Below are 17,385 nucleotides of genomic sequence, written 5' to 3'. Positions count from 1 at the left end.
TGATTTACGTGCAATTATTCATTCCGAGGTTACATCGTCACTAATTATAGCCGTAAGGACATGAATTAGTATTGCATCAGTGTTTAGATTATAATCATGTTTTTATACAATGAAAGACAAACGCAATTGGTTCTAAGACCATTAACTACATCCGATGGTGTGAGTTCGGTTCCCATGTGTTGCAAAAATATGATTTCCAATATGAATCTAATAGATAACAATGTCATAATGCGGTAACTGTCTAATATTTAGTATCACATTCGGTAAAAAACTCTTGACCACTGTTCCGATGCATTGCTGACAGCGCGCATTGCTAAAACATACAGCCAAGCAAGTTGTTTTTAATAAGACACAGACATTTAGATATTTTAAAGAGACCTTTCCGGCAGAATTATGACGAATAATAACAGATAGTGAACCTTAGGTACTTTGAACCTACCAATTTGTTAAATGATCATTAGTACCTATACTAAAAGAAACAGTTTTCTATCAAAAGTGGAAAAATGAAGAAAGCGCTCTATAAAATATTAGTGCGTTATATTTGAACGTATTCAAAAATGTTTGTAAATTGGAACGCAATGGAAAAACGTCAAAATTTCACTACATAAATGTCACAATCGCAATGTTATTAAATAAACTTTTAGCACAAGTGCGTAATACGCTGTCTTGTGTAGAATATTACATAATTTTCGTGTAAATTATATTTTTATTTGGAATGCTAACCAGAGCCGCCGTTAGATCGTTTTCAACGGAAGCGTTGAAAGCCGCCAACGATGTTGCTAAGCAACGATTCATAGTCAAACTAAACCGCGGTACGTAAACATTCGATTACTGTGTAACAACATACCTAAAACATTTTATCCTAACTTATTGATCATTTAGAATCTAGAGATACAATATCTGAATAAAGTTAGCCAAATGTAAGTGTCATACCTGTGTAAGATGTGGCGGTTACATGATGTCTCTCCCTTATTTCGAGAACCGGTGCTTCGTAATTTTGTTCAATATAAGACTTAATTTTTACTCGAAAGTTCGATCTTTAAGAGATAATTGTGTTTATTATTGCTATTTATTTACAGACGAGGCAGTGCTAGGTTATGAGAAGAGTGGAAAGAAAATAACTTTTATTCATACTGATGTTCCACCTGTGTTTCAAGGCAAAGGAGTTGGAAAAATACTAGCTAAGGTTTGTATCTAACATTTAAATAGATATGTCTCAATATCATACCTTTATGCTACTGCATACATTTATATTCTCAATACACTTTTGCCTAAATGAGTGGACAAACCTTGTGACACTAGATCCTATTTAAAAAAATAATATACTGCATTTTCAGGATGCCTTTGATTATGCTGCAAAGAACAAACTGGAAGTGACTTGCAAGTGTCATTTTCTTGCTCACTTCTATGAAAAGAACAAAAAAGATTACAAATCCCTTAAAATTAATTTTGAATTAGACGAAGAATAAACAGCCTAGAGTATGGATTTAGCTTGGATTAGGTGTAACATACATTATTATTTACGTGAAAAACTTTATGGTAGTGCTAAAAATATAGCTTTGAAAGCTGCTAAACAGTATGGGGATGCAGCAGAATTCTTATTTTACAATGGTTTGAGTAGTATATTGGAAGGGCAGGTTCAGAAAGGAATAGGTGAGCTGTCACCATTGCAATCTGAACAGGACATTGAACTGGCTGTTGTGATTGCACTCATTTATGGGTACAAACTTGGTAGTCCGGGAGAAAGAGATGCCTTATACAACCTCGAGGCTAAACTCAAAGAGGAAAAGAAGCAAGCTACTGCTGTGTCCTTCTATTACGCTGGACTCTTTCTATCTTTAGGAGAAAAGTATGAAAAGGCATCAGAATACATAAATAAGTCATTGCGTAAAGACCCAAATAACTTAGAAGCTATAATACTAAAAGGCTGGAATGATATGTACATGAATGCGGGTGATGTACAGATGTCTGCATTGGACTGCTTGGAGTTAGCTCTCAATAAAACAGATAGAAATGCCGAGGTTTTATTAGGCTTGGCCAAATTTAAATATTTTGCAAAAGATTATGATGCATCTAATCTGACTCTAGACAGGATAATAGTCAATAATCCCGGCCAAGTTGTGCCTCTTATTGAAAAGATGAAAAACGAATTTGCTATGCAGAAATGGGAAGCTGTTTATGATACTATGGAGAGAATTCTTCCTCTTGAACCAGATAATATTGAATCTTTAAAAATCAAAATATTCATAGCTTTATGTAAAAATGCTGATTACATTGAAGCTGCTGATCAGTTGAATAAGTTCTTCACTGTGCTGGAGAATGACGAAACACACAATGGCTATCAGTTTTACAACACTACACAGATATTTTCTAGAGCCTGTGGTAGGTCTAGTGCAGTGCTCTCCCAAGTATACAGATTTTCACAGTATGCTTCAGAAATGAATCCTAGCAATGTGGACTACTTGAGTGAAGTTGGTTATCAATGTATTCTTCAAGGAAAGTACAAAGATGCTCTCAGTTTCTTCAAGGCCGCCAGTAAGATAGACAGTAATTCAATTACTGCACTCTGTGGCTTGACTTTATGTCAAATGTATGAGCATGGTCCTACAGAACAGATTGCCCAACAAATTGAGTTGTTATTTGAAATGCAAGGATCAAACAAATTGCCTGTTCTGTACCATCTGTCTGCACAGTTGAACTTAAAGAACTCATCAAGTGCTATAACATTTTTGAACAATGCATATGAGACGAAGATAGCTATAGCCAAGAAGAACCCATACAGCTTGACTTACGTCAAAGATTTAGATCCTGATTTTCTTATGGAAGTTTACAAAGAGTACAAGAAGCATTTGCCTAAGAAGCCGTTTATTATTGTTGGATATTTGATGTATTCCCAGGAAGGTAACAATCCTGTAGTGACTCATTGTTTGAAGATATTGAATGCAGTGTGTGAGGCGTGTCCAGGCTTGATTACTGCACTGTATGAGTTGGCTAAGCTGAAGTTTTTGTTTGGTTATGCAAGTGACGCTCAGAAGTTAGCTCAGCAAGTTCATGAGCTAGACGCCACTCACGCAGGCAGTCAGGTCCTTCTAGCACAGATTTATATTCAACAACAAGCATATACCAAAGCTGCACAAAGCTTAGAAATGTGTCTAAGCTACAACTTCAAAGTACGAGACAGTGCTATGTATCATTTCTTAAATGGGGTTATTTTAAAGAGTGTGAATCAAATGCAAGATGCTTTGTCCAGTTTTTTAACTAGTCTGCAAATTGCCACTAGTAAGAGCAATGTTAGTAATATGAATAGAGCATTCGAGTCTGATCTTAATATTATTGACAAAGCTACTTTGTATTTGCAAATTATTGAGATACAAACAGCTTTGGAGCAGTTTGCTGAAGCTGGGAAAACTATGCAAGTAAGTAACTTAGGTTTTAAGCAATTGTACATGATAGATTGTTTAATTGAAAGTTTATATCGAACTGTGTGAACTTGAATTACATGTTTTTTATTGGGTGTATTTTTGTACAATCAAACAAAACAAAAGTCGCTCAACAAATCTACCTTGTACGGATGCTTACTGTTTATAGAGATAACGATAAAACTTTCCCCAAATATTTGATGTACTTACAGAGTTTTGGTCCGATAAGACATTTTATTCATATCTGCTGCTATTTCTGACCCGCGCATCTACCTCTGACCCAGCTACATCCGCCATCAAATTGATAATTTAATTTCTTTGATAATTCCGTCATTATTCTTAACATTACCAAATAATAGTTTGGGGAAAAAGTATTTTTACTCTACACAAAAAAGGTCGATATTTGGGTACCTCACGAGCTCACTAAAAGAAACCTAATGATCCGTGTACTCATTTGTAATTCTTGAAGCCAAAGAGATTTTATTACGAGTTCATACATACTATGATGCGAAAAGACTCTTTTCCCGAACTAACAATATTTGTTTTAGATTAGTGTAATAATAACATAATTCGAAACATGTTATTTTAACAAATATATTTCAGGAAGCTATCCAAGAGTTCTCATACACATCGGAAGAGAGTCGTTTACTCATAGCTCGAGCTGACTTAGCCCTTAAGAAAGGTGACGTTGACAATGCTATAGACCTACTCAATGAGATCAAACCTGGCCAGCCGTACTACTTCCAAGCTCATAGTAAGATGGGTCATATTTATCTGAAGGAAAAGAACGATCGCGCGATGTTCACTGCGTGTTTTAAAGAGATTGTTAGCAATCATCCCATGGCTGACGCGCATACTATGATGGGCGATGCTTTCATGTCGATACATGGTTAGTAGAACTGTGAAATTATATTTTTGTTTACTCTCGAAACTATTTTGTTATGTTGTCACGCCTTTTCCCCAAAGATGTAGGCAGAGACCAAGGAACGCCACTTGGTACGATCAAAAAACTTCCACAGCCTCGTTCAAATCCATACATTTTAAGAATTATTTGCGATTTTAATGTTTACGCTATCGCAAAGATTGTTTCTATTAATAGATCTTATACAATACACTGATTTCTGAAATGTTGTCTAATGGTGAATGAAAAGATATGAATGTCTTATTAATATTATAAATGCGAAAGTTTTTGAGTATGTATGTTTTTTACATAAAACAGCAAGAAAAAAATACGAGACGGATTTGAATGAAATTTTGTACACAAATAGCACTTTCTACCCCAGGAAACATTTTATAAAAATAAAAAAAAATAAAAGTATGGTTCCATTTACTTCCTTTTTCTAGATTACCAATGATAGTCTTCAAAACGTATTCTGTACATGTACTTAATTTTCTTTATTTTTGCAGATCCTATCCAAGCATCGGAAGCATACGAGGCAGCATTGAAAGGCAACCCTAAAGACGTTCAGTTGATAAAGAAGCTTGGTAACGCGTTGGTAAAAATGCACGAGTACGACAAGGCGTGCCAACATTATGAAAATGCTATAAGATTGTTGAATGATGACGAACTACAGTTCGATTATTATGAACTACTTATCAGAGTGAGTATTTTAAATAGTCTATTTATAACTAAGACAAAAGATTTTCACTGTTAATTAATACCACCAAAAAGTGTTATCTGTAGTACGATTCTCTGCAATCGGTACTATCGAGTATCGAGTTTCGCGAGTTTGATGTTGAAAATGTTGCTGCAAAATAGTTCCTAAGCCGCCCGCTAGAGGCGCTGATCAGTTTTTCATACGATATTTAACGATAACTAGTCGATAGCCAAAATTACAGCATAATATATGTATAAATATAAAAAAAACAACATATATATAAAAAAAACCTTAATAATTTCACTTCATAAGTTAACAGATGGTTACTCAGAAGTGGCGAAACTGGCCAGTGACCATAAGTCGTCTGCAACTAATAAAGTAACACTCATATATTCATTTTAAATATTTTTTGTAACAACAATTTTTTTTCTAAATCATTATAACTATGGTATACTTACATTATATTAGTTCAGTAATTTATTTTCTTTCTAGCTCAAACAATACGACAAAGTAGACTCATCAATATCGTCCGAACTGAACCAAATGTACAACAAAGATAAGGACGTGAGCACACTCAAGCGGCGAGTCCACTTGCTGTTAATACAAGCAAAGAGTCGGGAACTGAAAAACCCTACTTCAGCCAACGTGAACCTCATATTAGCTGAAGCAAGAGATCTACAGACGGCAGTAGTGAAAAGAATAGAGATTGACTCAAGAGGAGATTTGCAAGAAGAGAAACAGCAGTTGTCTAATATTCTCTGTGCTTTAGCTAAAGCTAAGTCTTTGAAGGAGCCGGCGGTGGCCGCTAATTTGTATTCTGAGGCGTTAGTACATGCTCCGAGGGACCCGAATACTTTGCTGGCTTTGGCTAAGCTGTATGCTCATGTAAGTAAATAATTTCCCTTACATCATATAAATTATAAGAGATCGAGTAATTTGTACGTGTACGTACGTACGTACACGTTCAATTGTACGTGTACGCTTTTTAGTATTGCTCTTCAAAATTAACATAAGTTTTTTATTTTATACTTTAGGTACAAGTTTAATTTAAAACTTTGTTAGTAAATATAGTGTGTTTGCAGATGAATAACCCAGAGAAATGTGAACAAACATGTGCGATTCTGTTGAACACTGATCCGAATAACGAATCCGCTGCCGTCATGATGGCTGATCTAGCGTTCAGAAAGGTAAGATGTTCATTACAGTGACATTGAAGAAAAACATTACCCTCGCGTACCCAAAAGTTCTTTAAAGGTGGGATTCCCAAAGCCCTTTAAATCTCGGCGGTGAACTCAACGCCTGACCCTTTCCCCGTTCCATATGAGATCTTTACCCAGCAGTTAAAGTTATTTTTAATTACTAACTCATGCGGCTCCCCTCGCATAAAAATGTTTCTCCGGCTAAAAGGAATTTATATTTACCTCCTGATTTGTTACTATCTCCTTGCTTTTCATCGTAATCGATTTAGTAATCAACAGCCAGTAACTTTAGCATGGATATTTTTAATTACTGTTATACCATTGTCCTTAGGTGGATCTAGAAGCAGCTCAGCGTCATTTGAACCAAATACTATCTGTGAAGCCAATGAGTTGGGAAGCACTCGCGCAGTTGATTGAAGTACAATGGCGCCGCGGGAAACTTAGCGAGGCTGAACAAGCTATTGATGCGGCTAAGTTGGCTTTAGGCGAACAGGAGGATCCGGGTATGTTTTGTACTAAACTCTTGCCCACGACTTCGTCCGCTTAGACTATAGCTTTATATAGATTATTGCCTTTACTGACTGATCGTCCAAATTTTTTTGTCTCGTATTTTTCTACCACTTGCGTGTTCTTCGTAGCCTAGAGCCGTGTATCGACTTCATACTCCAAGAGACCGTACATTGGCGTGTGTTTCGGCCTCGCGAAATTGATAGCAGTTTAGAACGCTCACCAAAGTTTGTCGACCCGGAGTACAAATACCGACTCCACGGGCCGCTCCACGTTTTAAACTGGTCTATATTTTACGCGGCCCAAACGCGCGCCAATGTTCGTCCTCTTGGAGCGCGAAGCTTAGTCGATACGCAGTTTAGCTCTCTATCTGATTAGACTACATGAAGCCGTGTGTGTCAGGGTACTGGTACTGCGTGGGAGCGTGTAGCGCGTACTCGGGGCGAGCCAACGCGGCGCTGCGACAACTGAACCAGGCGCGGCGCTCCCCGCGCTGGGGCCCGCGCGCCGCGCGCCGCATGGTGCTGCTGTGCCTGGCGCACCACGCGCCGCACTCGCTCGCCGACACCTTCCTCTCCACTAACGACGACTCGTGAGTACTACTTACGCACGACTACGTTTTTTAGGAAGAAAACTGGACGTAGACGCAGTGCAGGAACCTCGCGGCTGACCGTTCTTCCAATCGGGCGATCGATTCGCCCTCGCCGTCGCGTCCTGCAATTCTTTCTAAGCAGACCTTAAAATCGTTTATTATGATGTAACGAAATTGTTCAATTTGTTTGGTGGAACCTTGTTTTTATATAAAATTAATGAATAGAAATTATGTAAAATTAGTATTACTGTGAGGAAGTGAATCGAATCACCGGGAGAGTCCTCTACCAGTGCCTTAGAAAGGTAACAACGAATAATATCGATGATGTTCTTCAAAAAGTCAGTTGCGTGTACTTGTAACTGGCCGACCCATATTTATACGAACCTTATGAATGTGTATAAAGTAAAAAAAGATGCGAGTTCCGAAGATCTAAAATCGAATTATATGTTTAACCACTTTTACATATTAAAAGTCTATGTTCTTTCTCCAGGGACACAAGACTGCTAGCACTAAGAACTGCAGAGAAGCTCCTCGTTGAAGTGTCTCCGTTGGATCGCAAATCGTTACAAGCTCTCTTACTATTGGCTACTAAACAGAAACCGCAAGCGGAACGTGTGCTGCAAGACCTGCTACCATTGGCTACTGATGAAAGCTACCAGGACGACCCGTACTTGATACTGGCTATTGCTAATGCGTGAGTATTTAACCACGGTTCTTATATTTCTTCAGCTAGAAAGACCAAATAGGTGTTGCCGATGTCCATGCGATGTGACATCGGAAAGGAGAAAGGCACCTCGACATCCCTAGGGATGCATTTAGGGACGAATGCCAAAGGATCCTTTCGTTGCCGATACCGATAATAGGTGCTAAGCCTTGACAACACCACAGTTTTGGTTCTTCTAGCCTGGTTTAGGGGTTTTACAGCGAATTTTTGGGCGAGGGTAAACCATGATTAGCTTAAGACATCTAATTATTACTCTCTAAACATTTTTTTTTCACATTGTTTTTATGGCATGATTACTCAACCTGCTACAATGCACCGACCCACTAGCAAGCGTCGTGAACTCAACGGCAAGGGTCAAGAGTCATTTGCCCAACAATGAGACAGTGATGGGCTAAATTTATTTTATTCTTATTTGCATGCTAGGGCCTGGAAGGTACGACATACATTCAACTTCATATAAAAATATAAAAAAAAGACAACTCCCGCACTAAGAATTGCTCTTGTGTCGCGGGGACTTTTACAAACATACAAACAACGGACACAAAGCACAACCAGACCCGAAACAATTATTTGTGGATCGCACAAATAATTGTCCCGTGTGGGAATCGAACCCACGACCTCCCGTTGCTGTGGTATCGGCGTGGCGACCTAAACCACTGCGCCACGGAGGTAGTCACTTTTCGTGAATATTCTCTTTTCTATGGATGTAAATGATTGATCGATATTGGCAAATCCACTCTCAAAAAAGTTTATAATTTCAGGTACAACATTATAAAGCAACCGACTCGTGCGAAGAACATCTTAAAGAGGACAGTATCATCAATTCCTTGGAGTCCGGAGAAAGCAGACGGCTTGGAAAGGTTAGTTTATGCTTACGATGGAACATTTACCACTACCTCTGTTGTCTGGGCGGTAGGGAATACGTCATGATCCCGGGGTCACGGTCTCGATTTTTGGGTCGGACAACCTTTACATAGAGATCACATTGTCAATGGCAAAACGTGTATATTACATACTTTCATCGTCGAGTATAACAGGCATTTTATGTATGTAATTGTTAATTCTCTTGTATAAAAGAAATAATATGTGTATTTGCAGGTGTTGGTTGGAGGTCGCCGATGGACAAATAAGTTCTGGAAGAGTGGACGCAGCCAAAGAACTGCTTACCAAAGTACTGAATCATAACAACTCCTGCGCAACGGCGTATCAATACTTAGGTGATATGTTATTGCTTTTCTTTAATAGCTAACCCTTATTAGGTTTCTGTACCCAAAGTGTTAGTAAATGTACGAAAAGATATGTTAATATTCGATTTGTTAAGTTGACTAACACTTATCCAGAAGTGGTTAATTTTTCCTAATAGTTAGCTTGATTTGAAATCATTTTAATGTGAATTTGTGAGAATCCACATTGATCCGTGCACGTATACGTAACGCGCACGCACTATTTCACCAAATCTGATAATACTGCTTTATTTCAGGTTATTTAGCTGAAAAGGAACAAAACTACAAGAGTTCAGCGCACAATTACAACAACGCGTGGACACATGGCGGCAAGTCTGACCTCGCTGTTGGATACAAACTCGCACATTCGTACCTGAAGCTCAAGAAATACCCTGAATGTATTGTGGTGTGTCGACATATACTTAAAGTGCATCCCGACTACCCGAAAATCAAAAAAGAAATACTGGATAAAGCTAAGACTAATTTAAGAACATAAACGGTTTTATACCCTAATTATACTCCATTTTAAATGACGATCTAACCCCGGTTTCTGTGGTACATTTCGCGGTAGTTTGAATAGATAAACTACCGCTAAATGTACTCAGAAACTGGGCATTAGTTATCTTTGGCTATAACACGCCAATGAACAATGACAGTACGTGACTTAAAATTGAGTGACACACATATTTGGTTCGGCAATTTTTATCAAACAACAAAATCGACTCGAAACATTAGCTACCAATGTTCGGCTGGTACCGATCGCGTAATAAGGGATAGAGAGTGTATTTGTGTATTGTGGACACAATTGGCCGTTATAAACAAAGTCCTGCACAGTTGGCTGGTTTCAATGAAACTGGCCGCCATAGCCGAAATCGAAATACTGCATTAGAAAGCCTAAAGAAAACTGTTGTACTTTTCATAATATTGGTACTTATAATTCGTTTGTTGTACTTAAAGTTGACTTAAATAAACACATGATAATTAGAGTGCCTTCATATACTTACTATTTACTTTAGGAGTGTTTTTCACATCTCGCCAACTATTGGTCAATTAAAGAAATGTTAAATTTTACTCGATATTTTGTTCTTCAACAATTTCGATATGTTTATATAGCAATGCATTTAACTTTTTCTTTGTATTTTATTTCTTTTATAGTTATTAGTTACTTATAGAGTAAAATGTATTGTTTCACGGAACTATAATTGCGTTTCACCTTTGTAAATACCTAAAGGTGATATGTTAAAGGAGCTAAGCAAGGGAAGCAAGGGTCGAGAACAAATTTAAATTTTAAAGCGCGCTCGTTCCTTGCTTGACAAGTTACGCGTCCACTGCGTAAGTACAGGAGCATACGAACCGTAAGGATGTGTCGCTTTATATAAATTGATACGGCGCCGATACGCTAATACTGTGCGCGTATTACCATAGAAATGATTAAAAAGCAAAAAAAAATTACGGTCCGTACTCTCTGATTCCTACGCAGGAATGCGTAGTTTGGGTCGATCTACACGAAATAAGGCTCGGCTTATGCTCTACTCATGCTCAGCTCCAATATCAAGATCCATTTAATAAAACAACTGTATAACATGCATAAATATATTTTATTTCAATTCACTCTTATTTGTGACGATTAATTGAAACGTAATCAAAAATACTGTTGTATCTACGCTACTGTATGACGTGTAAAGACACTGTTTAGTCGTCTTTGTTCTCCTCTTGTTCGAGGATTGTTTTGAAGCAAAACGGTTGGAAGATGTAGCCCAGACCGGAGTAGAACTTGCTCATGAACTCCACCCTGGGGAAGAAAGGATATTGTTAGAGTAGATTCTCGATAACGTGATGTCAGCTCAATACATTGTATTAAAACTTGAATTAGAATAGGTACTATTAACTGAATCGCCAACGCTTGGGCTCCTAAAAAGACTTGAATGAACACCAACGGTTTGTAGATATAAACGTAATTGCATTTTGTAAATGGCTCAATATAATTTTCTTTGTTTTTCTATTATTCCCGTAACATTTTAGCCAACAAGTCTATTCATAATAAGTTATACAATGAGCTTGGGGAGTAACTTGTTAATAAATATTAGGTCGGGGAAAAAGTCTTTTCGCATTATAGTATGTATGAACGTATAGATTGTAATAAAATCTCTTTGGCTTTAAGAATCACAAATGAGTACACGGTTCATTAGGTTTCTTTCAGTGAGCTCGTGCGGTACCCAAATATCGAGCTTTTTTGTGTAGAGAAAAGATTTTATTACAAGTTCATACATACTAAAATGCGAAAAGACTTTTTCCCCGACCTAATTTAAAGTTATGATATACATACCAGTGCAAACGTAGTGTGTGCAAGAAGGCGGACAGTCCCTCCATCATGACGAGGATGGCGAGCGTGAACAGCGCCCAGAAGCAGAACGCCACGTACAGCTTGATGGCACCGATGTAGCCGTGCTCCCTCAGACCCATCGTCAACACCATGTTCCACAACACCTCCGACAATTCTAAACATATCAATCAATAATCATCTATTAATCTATCTATCGTATGGTTAGTGGTCAACCTAGTGTCAAAGTTGTTCAAGTCGCCCGACAGGCTATGACATGCCTTAACGACTGTTATCTTAATGGACAACAACCGGGACTGACTTTTTACGTGCCCTCCGAAGAACGGAAACGCTTAGTTCAAATACCACTATGCGGTCACCCATCTATAGAATGACAGCGCCAACGGTTGCTTAAAGCACAGATCGTTTATATTATACGTACGTACGTGCACGAAGGTATACGTATTAAAATACCTGTCAAAGTACGCTTTTATTTTAAATTAGTTTTTGGTCTAATCTTAATAGAAGATTTAGATACTGTTTTTAACTATTCTTAAACATACATGGAAGGACATGAAAAAATAATTTAATATAATAATTTTGCCAGGTCACATAATTAATGTAGAAAGATATTCGTTAATAAAAAAAAACATTTGAAAGTAAATAAAAAAACGAATGATTAGTTTACCTGCGTGAGCGAGCGACAGAGCCCACAGACGGAGATAGGAGGCAGTGTGGGAGATGGTACTGAGCACATACTCGATGGTGTGGATGCCTTGATGGATCATCACCTCGCTGAAGGGCTCGTCGTCGTGATCGTGGCTCGCCTTGGCCTCGGGCTTCGGCGCCGCCTCGCTGATGTCGGTCTGGTCTTGCATCTCGATACCTGGGTTTACGCTGCCGTTGGATTGTTCCGGCTGGAGAAATAATAAATAATCAAAATGAAATCATTTATGTATTCATTTCGGTCAAATATTGATACTTATGATAGTCGTTACAATTACTGAATCTACCACTAGCTCGGAAAGGGGGTAGAGCCTTGCAAGAAGAGCTAGCAAGAAACTCAAGGCCCCTCTTTTCAATCGCCAAAAGACTTTCTATGTAGATGATACAATAATTGACCATGCGAGGAGCTGCCAACGATCAGCGAATATAGCTAGGTTATTTATTAGTCTCTGACCATACCGTATGTTGGGAGCACCTACTAACATATACTAATAAGATGTTAATAAGAGTCATGTTTCATTCGTGGGATAGTTTTGGGAATAAGTCATGTCACTACGTCATAACCAAAGATGCTCCGGTTTGTTGCATCACCCGTGTTTTGCTTGCACATTAAACTGCTGGTTTGTGTTAGGCCTAACTTGAGAGAAAATATAGTCTTATATATAAAATTTCCATGTCACAAAGTTAGTTACCGTACTCCTCCGAAACGGCTTGACAGATTCTCATGAAATTTTGTGAGCATATTGAGTAGGTCTGAAAATCGGCCAACATCTATTTTTCATACCTCTAAGTTAAATTATTTCTTTTCTTAGCTAGTATTGTTATAATATTTGCAATCGACGTAACGTACCTTGGCATGCTTCTTCTTGCTAGCGAGCAGCAAATACAGTGGTTTGCCGAACAACATGACAGGTATACAACAGAGCGCTATAAGCACGAAGGCGCGCTGAATATCGCCCTGGCCTTCGAACATGAACTCCTTGCAGCCCGCCTCCGGCTCGTTCTTGGAGAACAACATCATGTTGATGAACAGGATCAGCACTGACGGCGCGCAGCCTTGGCTGTAGGCTTGGTCTGGAACACACAAAGACAAGAGTTATATAAATCACTTACCCTCGGTTTCTGAGCACATTTAAAGGTAGTTTATCTATTCAATAACGTTTAAACTCATATAAAAAAAACGCTATCGAATAGATAAACTACCGCTAAGTGTGCTCAGAAACCGGGGGTTACTAACTAACACTATTGACATTTATGTTAGATTCTACCAGTAAGGATTTAGTTTAGTAGCAGACAACAAAATATAGGGTTTTTTATATCGTCGCCAGTTCACACTTTATTTCTGTACAAGCAAATACAAATCTTAGGCTGCTAGTTTTTAAAATAAGAGCGTGTACCGTCATTGAAACGTATGCACTCTGCTTCAGCTTTTAGTGCAAAAAGTTTTACTTACATTTATGAGAACTCGATTTATGTATTTAAGTAGTTTACCTTCAGAGAAAGTGCTGTAGGAGAGCCACTTGTAGAACATCATGAACACCATGTACAAGAACAGCAGGCACAGGAAAATCACTTGCGGCAAGAACTCCAGGAAGATCGAGTAACGGCGACGGAAGAAGCTAAACAAATAGTAAGTTTTATAAGTATCGATAACATTTACTTATTTCAAAGTGTTACACTTTTTAAGTTACTATACGATATTTAAGGATTTTGGTAAGGTTTACAAAATGTAATGAATAGCCTGTTAACGATTTTAATAATCTATACTAATATTATAATCTATACTAATATTATAAAGCTGAAGAGTTTGTTTGTTTGAACGCGCTAATCTCGGGAACTACTGGTCCGATTTGAAAAATTCTTTCAGTGTTAGATAGCCCATTTATCGAGGAAGGCTATAGGCTATATATCATCACGCTACGACTAATAGGAGCAGAGTAACAGTGAAAAATGTTACAAAAATGGGGAAAATTATGGTTATCTTAAGTGACGCAAGCGAAGTTGCGCGGATCAGCTAGTGAGTTCTAATTTTTTTAAACAATGCTTAAAATGATAGCATCCAATAGTACAAGCAACCATTAGTGGGATAAACAATTATTATTATTCATTCGCGTGTACGTGCACGTTCAGACCATAAAGATACGGGTAAGTTTCGGTTACAGTCTGGTAACCTTAGAGTGCGCGGGTGAAAGGCATTACTTGCATTCTTATGCGGCGGACGGTTGCCTGTTTGCTACAACTACTTTTATTTGGGACTCACATCGAAATCTAAATAATTTCTATGATAAATCGTGCATTATAAGGCACTTACTTGTAGTTAACGACGCTCATGCAGACACCGAAGATCATGTGCAACACACCGAAAATGATAGACAGCTTCATTTTGAACGAGTTCAGGAAAATGATCTTGTTGTCAGCAGTCTACGGAAAAAGATATGTAGCATTAGGATTCAAAGTTGACAAACATAAGAAATAATCATTGTCTTATTCTGCTTGATATCCGCTTTAATTTATACCTACTTGATATTGTCAAACCTTAAATAGCACTGTAAAGCTTGCTTCACATTCGGTTCGGGATTAATCAAATATGTGTAGATGAACCCGATTAGAACAAGCTAAAACAAGTGAGTCGAGTCGGCTCTATTGTTCGGTAATCTTGCCGAACCAAAAATGTGTATAATAAGCCTTAAAAGTTTATAATTTCAATATACGGTGTAAAAAATGAAACATTTCCTCACCTGCCAAACAGGATCAATACCGATAAAGTACGGTGTATCGATATAAGAATCCTTCGGGTCCATAGTCAAGGCAGCATTGTTCTCAAGCGTCTCATTATCGTAAGGCACGACCCAAGACGTGCCAAATATGTTCATAGATTTCGAGAATATATCGTTATACACTAAACCAGTGTACATAGAGAAACAGCCCATAAGCAGAATGATGTAACGACCAGCGAAGAAGATGTTCCAGATCTCGTTGTTTGACTTTTTGGCGGCGAGAGAGACCTCTTTCCAGACCATCCAGGCACCGAACATAGCCATGATGAGGCCGTGGCCCAAGTCGCCAAACATCACCGCGAACAAGAACGGGAAAGTGATGGTTGTGTACAAAGCTGTGGAACAAATTTAACATGTTGTAGCGTTTTTTTAATACTGCTGGTTCTTGTAGTAAAATTAAAATTATTTTGAATAGCCAAGGTCTCATTTTCTCTAACTTATGTTTCGGTAATAGCATTTCGGCATTTATAAGGTGATCTACTGCAAAAAACATAACAATCTTTCCATCTTTTTTTCAAGAACCTTTAGATATAAAACAGACCTCAAACGCGTTAAATGAAATGCAAAAGCAATAAAGGGCCAAGTTGCGAAAATTATACCTGGATTGCACTCCCTGTAGGAAGCGACACCATAAGAGTCGATGAGGTTTTGGAATCCACGGGTAAAGCGATTAGTCCTGTTGAAGGTCGGAGGCTCTTCATCAGCCTCGATGCAGTTCAGGAACGATGGGATTGAGCTGCCGCATGCGTTCTAAACAAACAAACATACATTAAACTAAATGCTTATCCATACTTATGTAATATTATAAATGCGAAAGTAACTCTGTCTGTCTGTCTGTTACTCATCACGCCTAAACTACTGAACCAATTTGCATGATATGGAGATATTTTGATACCCGAGGTAGAACATAGGCTACTTTTTACGCCGGGAAAATGACGCATTCCCATGGGAAAATTCAGGTGTCGGACGAAGTCGCGTGTAAAAGCTAGTTTTCTATATGTAGTTGTGTGGTCTGAGATTGTAATAATACGTAGTAAAGTGCAGTGAAACAATAGGTAATAAATCTTATGATGATAAATGTAGTGCTCTGAGTGTGTTCTTGTGTGGTCCGGTTGATTGTGTTAAGATATCGTTAAACGTTCATTGCGAAATTACGGCACGTGTAAATTATTTTAGTACCTATTTTAAATTTAATTAAATATGAGCCGCAACGGTAAACAAAACTATTGAACATGTTCGGACACTTTAACTACGTCAAACTTAAGAACTTAATATTATCATAATCGCACAAAAATAGTAAAACGTACTTAATCTTAAAACATGTATTCAAAATAAGACTTTTAGGTACATGCATTAATTGCATTTCAGTACTCGCAAACTATCACGAAAATTATGAGATTGTATCTATTCTTCTCCATCGTATATTCATTAAGCACCTCTCAACAACAACAACGCCTTGGTTTAAAACAAAATGTGTCAATAAATACTGATCATAATAGCTTACCGATCCATCAGCCAGTGCCTTCTGTACATTAGGTAGATCAGCAGTAGGCACCCAGCACTCTCCGATGAGACACTTCTTGGTGACGTCCATGTTGAATAAGTTGAGCGTGTGGTAGATGGCCTTCATCTTGCGCACCATGATGGTCCAGCTCGCCAACTCCTTGGCAACGCTGGCCAGCACGCGTTGACGGTGGTCACGGGTTTGGTTCAACACCTGTGAATAAACAAGTCATATTATTGTACGAATAAAGATACCATATTAAAAAATGTGTTATTTTATAGAGCATCTTAAACAGTTAAACCTAAACTAACTAACGGCGAGTAAAAATGTTTCTTCGAGACATACATTTCTGAGAGGATTCATAGTTTATAAGTTGTTCTAAAGTCAGTCAACGGTTTAAAAAAATTTATTGTTGAACTGTGTTGAAGGTTTGCAAGCGGCTTGAACAGCTAAGACGTTACGTTATCAACAAAAATTGTTGCGTTTGCGAAATAAGCAAAATTGATTTTTGAAAAGCTACCCTTTTTTTCTATTAAGTAAATACAGTTGTCGACTTACCATGTTAAGATCTTCAAGCCTGGTGCGAACTCCCTTAACCATATCCTGTCGTTCGGTGTTGGAAGGTGGGCACGGGTACAACGACGCGTGGAACCCAGTGCACACCTTCTTGATACGAGACTTTAGCTGCTCTCCTTGGAAGAAGGCTACGAACACTGTCTTGTAGATCTCGTTGCCCTGAGAAATTGTATATAAAGGTTACACACCGATTTCTTGCAAAATATAATTTTATAGCTGT

The 17,385-nt window shown here is 38.1% G+C and overlaps 2 protein-coding genes across 3 annotated transcripts in view; one reads left to right on the top strand and one right to left on the bottom strand.

Annotated features, from left to right (window-relative positions):
* The first annotated feature begins 595 nt into the window (after window positions 1–595).
* Window positions 596–10,392, top strand: LOC142973558 (tetratricopeptide repeat protein 21B-like). The gene is made up of 13 exons (XM_076115386.1): window positions 596–812; window positions 1,080–1,186; window positions 1,338–3,416; window positions 4,023–4,308; window positions 4,827–5,020; window positions 5,510–5,902; window positions 6,100–6,204; window positions 6,548–6,719; window positions 7,126–7,315; window positions 7,806–8,009; window positions 8,801–8,899; window positions 9,138–9,256; window positions 9,520–10,392. The coding sequence occupies exons 3-13, from the start codon at window positions 1,482–1,484 to the stop codon at window positions 9,756–9,758; spliced, it is 3,936 nt and encodes a 1,311-aa protein (XP_075971501.1). The 5' UTR covers window positions 596–812; window positions 1,080–1,186; window positions 1,338–1,481; the 3' UTR covers window positions 9,759–10,392.
* Window positions 10,393–10,841: 449 nt separating this feature from the next.
* Window positions 10,842–17,385, bottom strand: part of Vha100-2 (V-type ATPase subunit a family protein Vha100-2) — a 30,426-nt gene continuing 23,882 nt past the window's right edge. For both annotated transcript variants that reach the window (XM_076115388.1, XM_076115387.1), the window contains exons 6-15: window positions 17,148–17,324; window positions 16,590–16,802; window positions 15,685–15,835; window positions 15,047–15,420; window positions 14,620–14,729; window positions 13,800–13,927; window positions 13,159–13,382; window positions 12,271–12,499; window positions 11,589–11,760; window positions 10,842–11,054 (exon numbers count right to left, since the gene is read on the bottom strand). In XM_076115388.1, coding sequence (XP_075971503.1) covers window positions 10,955–11,054; window positions 11,589–11,760; window positions 12,271–12,499; window positions 13,159–13,382; window positions 13,800–13,927; window positions 14,620–14,729; window positions 15,047–15,420; window positions 15,685–15,835; window positions 16,590–16,802; window positions 17,148–17,324 — 1,878 coding nt within the window. In that variant the 3' untranslated portion in view covers window positions 10,842–10,954. The remainder of the gene's footprint in view (window positions 11,055–11,588; window positions 11,761–12,270; window positions 12,500–13,158; window positions 13,383–13,799; window positions 13,928–14,619; window positions 14,730–15,046; window positions 15,421–15,684; window positions 15,836–16,589; window positions 16,803–17,147; window positions 17,325–17,385) is intronic.

Source organism: Anticarsia gemmatalis, chromosome 6, assembly GCF_050436995.1.
Source record: "Anticarsia gemmatalis isolate Benzon Research Colony breed Stoneville strain chromosome 6, ilAntGemm2 primary, whole genome shotgun sequence".
NCBI classification, from domain to species: Eukaryota; Metazoa; Arthropoda; class Insecta; order Lepidoptera; family Erebidae; genus Anticarsia; species Anticarsia gemmatalis.
The sequence above is the reverse complement of the archived record's forward strand: the minus strand, read 5'-3'. Positions and strand labels throughout refer to the sequence as shown.